The sequence below is a fragment of the Triticum dicoccoides genome, chromosome 7B, assembly GCF_002162155.2.
Source record: "Triticum dicoccoides isolate Atlit2015 ecotype Zavitan chromosome 7B, WEW_v2.0, whole genome shotgun sequence".
NCBI classification, from domain to species: domain Eukaryota; kingdom Viridiplantae; phylum Streptophyta; class Magnoliopsida; order Poales; family Poaceae; genus Triticum; species Triticum dicoccoides.
Window position 1 is genome coordinate 62190356 of NC_041393.1, and position 8713 is coordinate 62199068.

Here is an 8713-nt window from a genome sequence, read left to right on the forward strand (position 1 = left end):
TCCTGAATTACCGTTAATTTTGGTGCATTGGTGTAGTGCAAGAGAACTGATAGAGTGTGTCGAACAGTAGAACATGAATGCCCCCCTTGGATGGAGGACTACCTCTGCTGGACATCAGTCTATGCAGTTGTGTGCACTAGGCTCTGTTTTGGTTTTGGTTGCAAGCTCTCAGATTAATTTGGTTGTGCCAGAATCTGTCTGATTTCGATAGCATTGTCAGAATGGTTTATAGTGTCCTGGCTAATTCAAGTTTGATATTTTTCATGGTGGAAAGCCTTTAGGTAAGGCATCAATATGTTTCATCGGTCAAATACTTCATGTGGATATGCAGTGTAACTAAAATTTCCTAGCAATTCATACTGTGGCGTATGGTACATTTTCTAGGACATTCGATGTCTTTATCCCAGAAAGAAAAGATAAAAGAAACACAGCACACGTAACAGTTATTTACCAGGTTTTAAAGGATGTATCCGTTGCATCACTAGGCCACGCCAAATCATTCAGTTGTTTGCTGCCCCAGTTACCCCAAGTTATTCTTCGTCTTTTTTTATGTCTGGACCAAGATAGATCATGTTTTCCCTGCTGTTTGCAAAAATCACAGCATGGTTACTGTTGTTGGTCATCAACAAAACTGTTAGGACGCATGCTTAATGTAGAAGAAACCTGGCACAACCAAGACATAACGAGTCAGAAAGCAATACTCTTGTTCTCAAATATGTTGAAACCTGGCACACGCGTAGGACTTGAAATACCTGAAGTAGCTAACCGATGTCAGGATTATGTTTGCCGGATTCCTCATTTTTGTTGATCTAACCTGTACCTGTATGTTTCTCTTGCAGGTGTGCAAGCAGCCGACGCTCCGATAAGAATCAGCGGGGTTAACAAACGTGGTTGGAAGTACATAAAGGCTTCGTTGCAAGATATCCCTGGAGCAGAGCCGCCAGCCGTCACCGATGCTTAGTCAGTTACCCGGCTAGATACTCCATTTAGCAGGTGGCAAAACTGGTCCCTGCGGAAGCGTAGTGCTGAAACTATTCAGAAGGTTGGCTGATCTGCCATCTCCACCACTTCATAATTGTCCTTTGTCTCCGCAAGGGGTTAAACATAGGTGAAAGGATTTTGGCGCGGGCGTGAGGCCAGTTTGTCGTGGCCTCCACGCTTTGTTGTTGAAGCTGAAGATGGTGTAGGGTCAAAAAAAATTTCTTTTTTGCAATACCTCGTTTGCATCAGAAGCAAGTGCTTCCCCAACGATGTCAATCATGAGGAGGCTCTCGTCATCCACGTCGAGGACATGGCGTCCCTGCAATGCTGCAGCTCGCTTGGAGTCGAGTGACAAGTAGGCTGATTAGATTCAAATTATGATCATCATTGTCTTGACATTTCTTAGGTGGCGTGGATCCCCTGTAATCAAAGTTACGCAATTGCTTTGTTAGGCTCTTTCAACAGGGTAGTACTCCCTCTGTAAACTAATATAAGAGCGTTTAGATCACTATTTTAGGGTTCTAAATGCTCTTATATTAGTTTACGGATGGGGTATTTACTACTTCCTCCGTCCCATAATGTAAGACGCTTTTCGATACTAGTATAGTGTCGAAAAGCGTCTTACATTATGAGACTAAATCTGAGAAAAGTTTGAGAACTAAACCTTACCTCAACCAAACCTGCACGAATAGACGTGGCAACCCAAACCAAACTAAACTCAGTGTATATTTATGTCAGCCCAACCATAACCAAACCAACTTGACTTTCCACCCAAATCGAACTGAAACCGAGTGCTTACCTGTAGTTGAAGCCAGTTTCTGAAATGGTTTGAAGACCATTCGAGTAGTAATAATAACCATCGTCCTATGGCACGCCCCCGCCTCTGCTTCAACTCCTGATCGCCGCCGCCTCCTCCTCCTCGCACCCCTGCCTCCGCTCCCTCGTCACTCCCTCGCGCTCGCGCAACGTGTGCCCGCCGCCGCCGGCCCGCTCTATTGTACACGCTCTGCTCCGCGCTCCGCCACGCCTTCACGGCCGGGTCCCTACACCTGCTCGTCACGAGGTCCGGGTGGCTCGGCAGTGCCTTCGTGTCCTGCACGCTCGCCGCGTGCAGTTCCTGGACGCCTGCAGGCTGTTCGACGAAAGCTCCATCAGGAGTGGCGTCTTCGAGGACACCGTTCTCGCTGCCGACGTGGGCGCAGGGAAGTGGACTCCGGCTCTGGAGTTCGCGAGGAGGTTTCGGGAGTTTGGGCTACCGGCTGATGGGTACACGATGACGGCTGTGGCGAGGGCCTGCGGAGAGACGGCAAATGCCGGTCTGGGCGGCGGGCGGCTGTGGAGGCCAGTCTGACGAGCGGCACAACGACAACGATTGCAGAGGCGGGGCCGAGGAACCGCACATGAGCGGCGCTTGACGTGGAGGCCAGTCCGCCAAGCCGCGCGTGACGATGGTGGCCACGGAGGCAGGTCCAGAGAGCCGCGCACGAGCGGCGCTCGACGGCAGCGGCCGCAGAGGCAGGTCCAGAGAGCTGCACGTGAGCGGCGCTCGATGACAATGGCCGTGGAGGCCACTCCGGCAAGCCGCGCGCGACGGTAGCTCCTGCGAAGGCGGGGCGAGCGACCTACTCCGGCGCTGACACGCCAAGCGCGAGCGGCAGCTGCTGTGGTCCGACGGGTTGAGAAGAATGAGCTCGAGAATTACGAGCAGAACCAATATCAACAACCGGGCATGAACTGTGGGTCTAAACTTTTGGAGCTGGACCTGTTCAGGCCTATAACCGACCATACCCAACCATTTGCTATAAGAAACCAAACTGAACCAAACTCTTTTCAGAGTCAACCTATTACACCTGAACCAAACGAACCCGTTAGCAGAAACCAAACCAACACACCCGGTTAATCCAAAACTATTCTCAGATTTATATGAGACGGAGGGAGTAACGTCTATCTATTTCTTCATGCACTGTAGAGTGATGATTGTGATGCACAAGTGATGATTACCATTTGCCTGGTTTACCATGACCAGATATTGTCCATGAAAATATATTGACAGTTTACACAGCTCATGTGGGTTTTGGCAAAGAAAAGAAAACGTCATTCTGACTCTGAAAACGCTGCCACAACCGAATTCAGTCAGAGGCCTGAGCCGCATATAACTCTGAACCTCGCTCAGTAAACAGAATTCATCACCAGGGAGTGGCGAGGTTAGCTACCGCCAGAACATATAATTCTGGAGCACGCTGCCATGGCCCATGGATGATCACCACTGACACTGAGACAACAAGAGGCCCATTCCAGAGCACGTGAAATTTAGCCTGTTTCTGGACAGCCTCTGCCTGTGCTGGACTGGGAGCAGAGCAGCTACCTACAGCTTCCCTTCCATCCTCATTCTTACCTCTGTTACTGCCGCGCCGCAGCGTTCTTTTAACGGCCGGCCAGCTTCTCCTTTGCTGCCCATGCAAATAGATAGAGTGCCGCTGAAGGCCAGAGCGGCACACTGTAGCGGCGGCCAGCCTGCTGCCCTCGGCCGAGCCGCAGTCTCCCAGTAAATTCGATCAGAGGCTCCGTCCGTCAGGGCATCCCTGCTCGAGATAACGTGCGTAGGTACGTTCACCAGTCCCCGGTCATTTTCCCTCGCGAAAAATTGGAACGGGGACGGATTTCGGAACAGGGTTTTGCAACCTGGTTCCACTTCTCTCTTTCCCTCGCTGAATTAACACCTGACATGTCACAAAAGATCAACCATAACCCATTTTAAATGAACTATTATCCATGTCATGCCATGTCTTTTTAATTTTGTTGAGCTCTGGGTTGCATTAAGAATTGAAATTTTGTGTGTGTATAGTCAAATATTTTTCATAATTTTTGGTAACTATTAGCGTGTTTTTAAAATATTACTATTACTACTACGTACTGATTGCACAGGAACTCTGGATGCACATGATATATTCTCCCTTACATCTAGGGTCCGGGGGTAAACCTATTTGCGGACCGATTGTTGGACCATAGGATCTCGCAACATCCGGACGAAGGGAGGAGAAGGTGTGGACAACTTAAGTGCGCTCAGGTTGTGCTTGTTTGGGCCGTAGCTTTCACAAGCCGCAGCTGCAACGGCTCAAACCTTTAGATAGAATCAAATCGTATTTTTTCATTTTATGTTTTGAAACAGGAATATGAAAGAAAATAAATGAAAGAGTGAATCAAATTCTGTGACAGCTCAAGAAACCATGAGTACTTTTTTGAAAGAAGCAATGGCATGACATATGCGCACCACCATATCCAATTTACACAACGAGAAAATGACAGCTTCTTCCGTCAGTTGATTAAAGACGATCTTAGTTTGGCGTCATTTATGTCGAATTGTGTCTTTTACGTCTACTGACACGTAGGTGTTGAGAAAGACATATTTGTATTGGTACTGTAATTTTCAAACAAAAGATAGTACTACAAAGACATCCCCCATTCTGCACCTGCGCCTGCACCAGGAGGGGCACTGAAAGAGAAAACTCCCGAATCATGGGAAGGAGTTGAGGTTTTGCCTGCTTTTGCACGCGCTCTGCTGCTACCGGCGTCTGTGCCTGCCCCGGCAAGCACTGGGAAGAGCAGCTTCTCCTCCTTCTACGTATTTCTTACCACTGTTACTGCCCCACAGCAGCTGTCAGTTTCTTCCAACGCCCCCCGTCGGCTTTGCCATTTTGCCGCCCAATGAATGCCTCTGCTGAGCCGCGGCACCCCCAGTAAATTCCAGCAGAATCAGACAGTCGCTGCTCAGGATAATGTAGTACTACGTTAGTACCTGGTCCCTACCCATTTACCCTCCCAGAATTTGGAACATGAACAGAGTTCAGACCGAATTCAGAAACCAGGTCCCATTTCTTTTTCCCTCGCAGAATTTGGAACCAGAACACAACAGAGCTCAGAACAAATTCGGAAACCTGGCCCCGGTTTTTCTTTCCCTCGCAGAATTTGGAAGCAGAACGAAACAAGCAATCAATCGAGCAGCAGGACAGCTGAAACAAAACTCTGAACAATGGTTTATTACAGCGCAGACCACACGCCCGGCCCCCACCGATCGAAACCAGCCCCCACACCCCGTTTCCCGCCATCTCCGAGCCCGCGCGCGCGCACGATTGCGCGCCAAACCGAGCTCGATCGGGAGCTGTTATTAACACCGCCTCACCCGCGCAGCGTGACCGCGATACCTCCTCTCCTCTCCCCCCACAAACCCAACTGCACACCCTGACATGGCGGCTGACCCGCCATTACTAGCTAGCGAGCTGCCACGCACACGTGAGCTGAGGTCTGGCGGCACGCGTGCGCGCGTCTTTATCGGACTGGCTCCGAGGCGGTGCACCTGAGGCGGCGGGACTCGTCGCGGCGGTGGGAGACGAGCTTGGCGGCGTCGCGCCACCACACCACCTCGCGCTCCCGCTCCTGGAGCCGCCGCTGCGCGCCGTCCAGCGCCGCCTCCAGCTCCACGATGCGGTCCTGCTGCCGCCGCTGCAGCAGCTCGTGCAGCCGCCGCTCCAGCGCGCGCGCCGACACGCCGCCGTGCGGGGGGCTCCTGCCGCGGTCCACCACCTCGCCACCGTCGTCGTCATCGTCCTCCTCCTCCTCGTCCTCTTCGTAGTCCTCCTCGGGCTGATCCTCTTCCTCCTCGTCCTCCTCGTCGGCGTTCACTTGCGCCGCGTTGTCGACGACGCAGCTCCTCGACGTCGCGTCGACGGACACGTGCACGCTCCTCGTCGTCTTCACCTGCAGCGGCGGCAGCTGCCAAAAAAAGAAGACGCGTGCATCATCAGCAACCGCGCGCGGGATGCAGCGTGCTGTGCATGCATGCATGCATGGAGTACGTGCTACTCAAGATATGCAGTGTGGTACACTCGATCGTACGTGCGTACGTACCTCGAGCCCTCGCATGGGCGCGTGCATGGCGCGATGCTGCGTCTGCATGCGGCTGAGCTCGATCTGGAGCTCGGCCTCCATCTTGTTATGGTCCATCGCGACGACGGCGGCCGAAAGCTGGCGGCGATCTGCGGTCCGGGCGCCGGAGCAGTTGTCGGACAGGGCGTCCTCGGCGCGGGCGATGGGGTCCTTGATCACGGTGGATTCCTGGGAGGAGGAGGACGACGCGGCCGGAGCATAAGCAGGAGCAGAGCCGCCTTGCTTCTCCTTCCCGACGGTCCCGTGCCTGATCTCCGACACGAGCGTCTCCATCTGCGCGCGGAGCTCCACCATCTTGTTCAGCTCCACCGCGCTCTTGGAGAGCAGCAGCACCAGGCTCGCGCCCAGCCCAAGGTTCATCGACATGACCTCCTCCTCCGGCTTCTTCCTCCCTGCATGCGTGCAAGTCCATCTATCATCCACAAATTGCGATCAACATCAACATCATCATCTAATCGCTACGAGTTGTAGACGACCTGTGCGGTCGCATTGCGAGAGTTGGCAATTACCTAGAGAGCTCCGGGGCGTGTCCATGGGCAGCTCAGGCGCACGCTGCACGACCTTCACCCTGGTGGAGCCGACGTCGTCCGCCGACTGCTCGGAGGCGGCGCCGTCGTCCTTCCTCTCCTCCCTGATACTTTCGCCGACGGAGGAGCTGCTACTACCATACCGTCGCGGCAGCCTGACCCGGCACCCGAACGACCCTCCTCCGTTCCCGCCGTTATGATCGCTGCCGCGCAACAGGATGCGCGACAGCAGCGACCGCGGCGACTGCTGGCAGTCCGCCCCGCCGGTCCCGCCACCGGTCCTCGCAAGCAACGCTCGGATAGACGCCGGCGACGAAGACGATATCGCCGCCGACGCCAGGCGCGGCGGCGGAGGCAGAGGCAGAGGAGCCGTCTCCTCCACCGCCGCCACTCCACGTCCACGACCACCATCTCTAACTAAACGGGCCATCGATCGTTAGCTCGTCACCCCAATAACCAGCTTGCTTCCCCTAGATGGAAGGTGGGTGCGCGCCGCGGGAGATGGATAATTCGAATTGTTCGCGGTCGATCGATGCACGATGCACGGCGACGCCCGGTATTTATAGGCGGCGCTAGGACAAGGAACAGAGCACATCCGAACACGGAGCACCCGGCGGCTGGTTGCGCGGCAAGTTTCAATCCCAGAACACATTCAAAAATAGCCACGATTAAATGCAGCCCGGCCGGATCGAGCCAATGAATCGGCTTTGGAAGCTAGCTGGGGCGCCATTAATCGTGGCAACGGGGAGCTAAACTAATGGCGATGGATGGACCCGGTACGTGGAGGTACCTTAACTGAAAGCGCAGGCGGGGAATTGAGTGCGGGGGCGGGCAACCCATGCGCGTCGCCGGGGCCGCAGTGAAGGCGGCGGAGGCGGTACAGATACAGGTACGAGAGCATGCACTGACGCCGGCGACTGTGGCGCGCTTCCATTTTCACCTTTTGTTTTTGAAATGGAAGCTGTGATTCTGTGAATTACTGACGCGCCGTGCAGCGGCAGAGCGCGTGTGCGTGCGCCGGGCAGAGCAGGGCAGGGCAGGCCGGCGTGACAGCTGCTGAATTGGGGGGAAGAAGGGAATTTTCGGCCTGAGGCGCGTGCAGCTCTGCGTTTCTGCGGGGGGGAATAGTGGGAGTACTACCATGGCAGTGCAGTGCGCTGCTGCCATAGCTTGCAGCTTTGCAGGCTTGCAGCGCCTTGGAAAAGGAAGCTGGCAGGGAGCTGCCGGAGTAGCATTTCTGGCCTGGCACTATGTCCGCAGAGCCGTTGGATCGGGGATCCGACGGACCAGATTGGCACGGCCAGATTAGAGGAAGGCATTGCAGGGGCTCCGATCAGACAGGGCAGGTTATCAACTTGCAGTAACACATGGAAGCTTTGTGTAAGATGCAAAGAAGAACAAAGCCATTGCTCATGCAAGGTACTAGTACTACATAACTGTAGAGGAAATTATTCAAGCGGTAATTTGTGCTCAGATCAGTAAAATGGAATTAACCATGCGGTAATCTGTGCTCAAACTAATCAGGAGACGACCAGCCGTGGAGCGTGTACCTTCGGCCATTTCAAAAGCCTAATTACTACGCAGTAGCAAAGTTGTAGACTCGTAGTAGTACTTATACCGGGGAGTGATCACCCATGTGAAAAATTCAAAAACCGGATCTATCCACGACGGCAAGCCGTGAACGGTACAGCTCCGATCGGACGGGGAAAGGGAGGTAGCGGTTGTTGACCGCTCCATTTCAAATTTCCCCCCGGTTCCGTTCCACGGCCGAGTCAGAAGCAACGCCGTAATGCCGTAGTACCCACGTATCGATCAACTTGATGCTGCACACACGAACGAGCGACGCACGGTAATAAGTGCGCAACTCCTGTTGTTAATTAAATCATCACGGTAACACGTACGTAAGGCTTCCCCGAGATGTGCGTTCAGTGGGAGAAGATGTTCCCATTGCCTATGAAGATGACTGTGGCAACTTCGTCAATCTCAAGACGGTGTGCCGTCTCAATCTCTTGAATGCACTAATAGGGTAGGCGTGTGCGTGCATGCGTTTATAGTAGTGTGTGTATATCTTCACGAGTATATTTGTATGTATGAGTGTCTGCAGATGCGGCTGCAGCGGTGGTCTTGCAGAGACCAGTCCTTGTTGTGCTTGACCATCTCGATGAGGCGGGGGAGATGGCATTTGCTCGTGTCCGCCATGGTCTTTGACCAGCCCAGGGCCCAGGCCGTTGCCAGCTCCAGGTCCGCGGGGATTTGTGGCG

General features: G+C 53.8%; 2 protein-coding genes across 2 annotated transcripts in view; one reads left to right on the top strand and one right to left on the bottom strand.

The window, feature by feature from the left end:
- The window catches only part of LOC119338612, a 1614-nt gene extending 748 nt beyond the window's left edge, over nucleotides 1–866 (top strand). Inside the window, exon 3 of the mRNA XM_037610907.1 lies at nucleotides 840–866. Within this exon, the coding sequence (XP_037466804.1) occupies nucleotides 840–866 (27 nt within the window). The remainder of the gene's footprint in view (nucleotides 1–839) is intronic.
- Nucleotides 867–4892: 4026 nt separating this feature from the next.
- LOC119340720 (transcription initiation factor TFIID subunit 7-like) lies at nucleotides 4893–7320 on the bottom strand. Its single transcript, XM_037612642.1, has 3 exons — nucleotides 6435–7320; nucleotides 5887–6317; nucleotides 4893–5751 (listed from the first exon to the last, which is right to left on the bottom strand). Exons 1-3 carry the CDS (start codon nucleotides 6880–6882, stop codon nucleotides 5308–5310), a joined length of 1323 nt encoding a protein of 440 aa, XP_037468539.1. The 5' UTR covers nucleotides 6883–7320; the 3' UTR covers nucleotides 4893–5307.
- Nucleotides 7321–8713: the final 1393 nt, after the last annotated feature.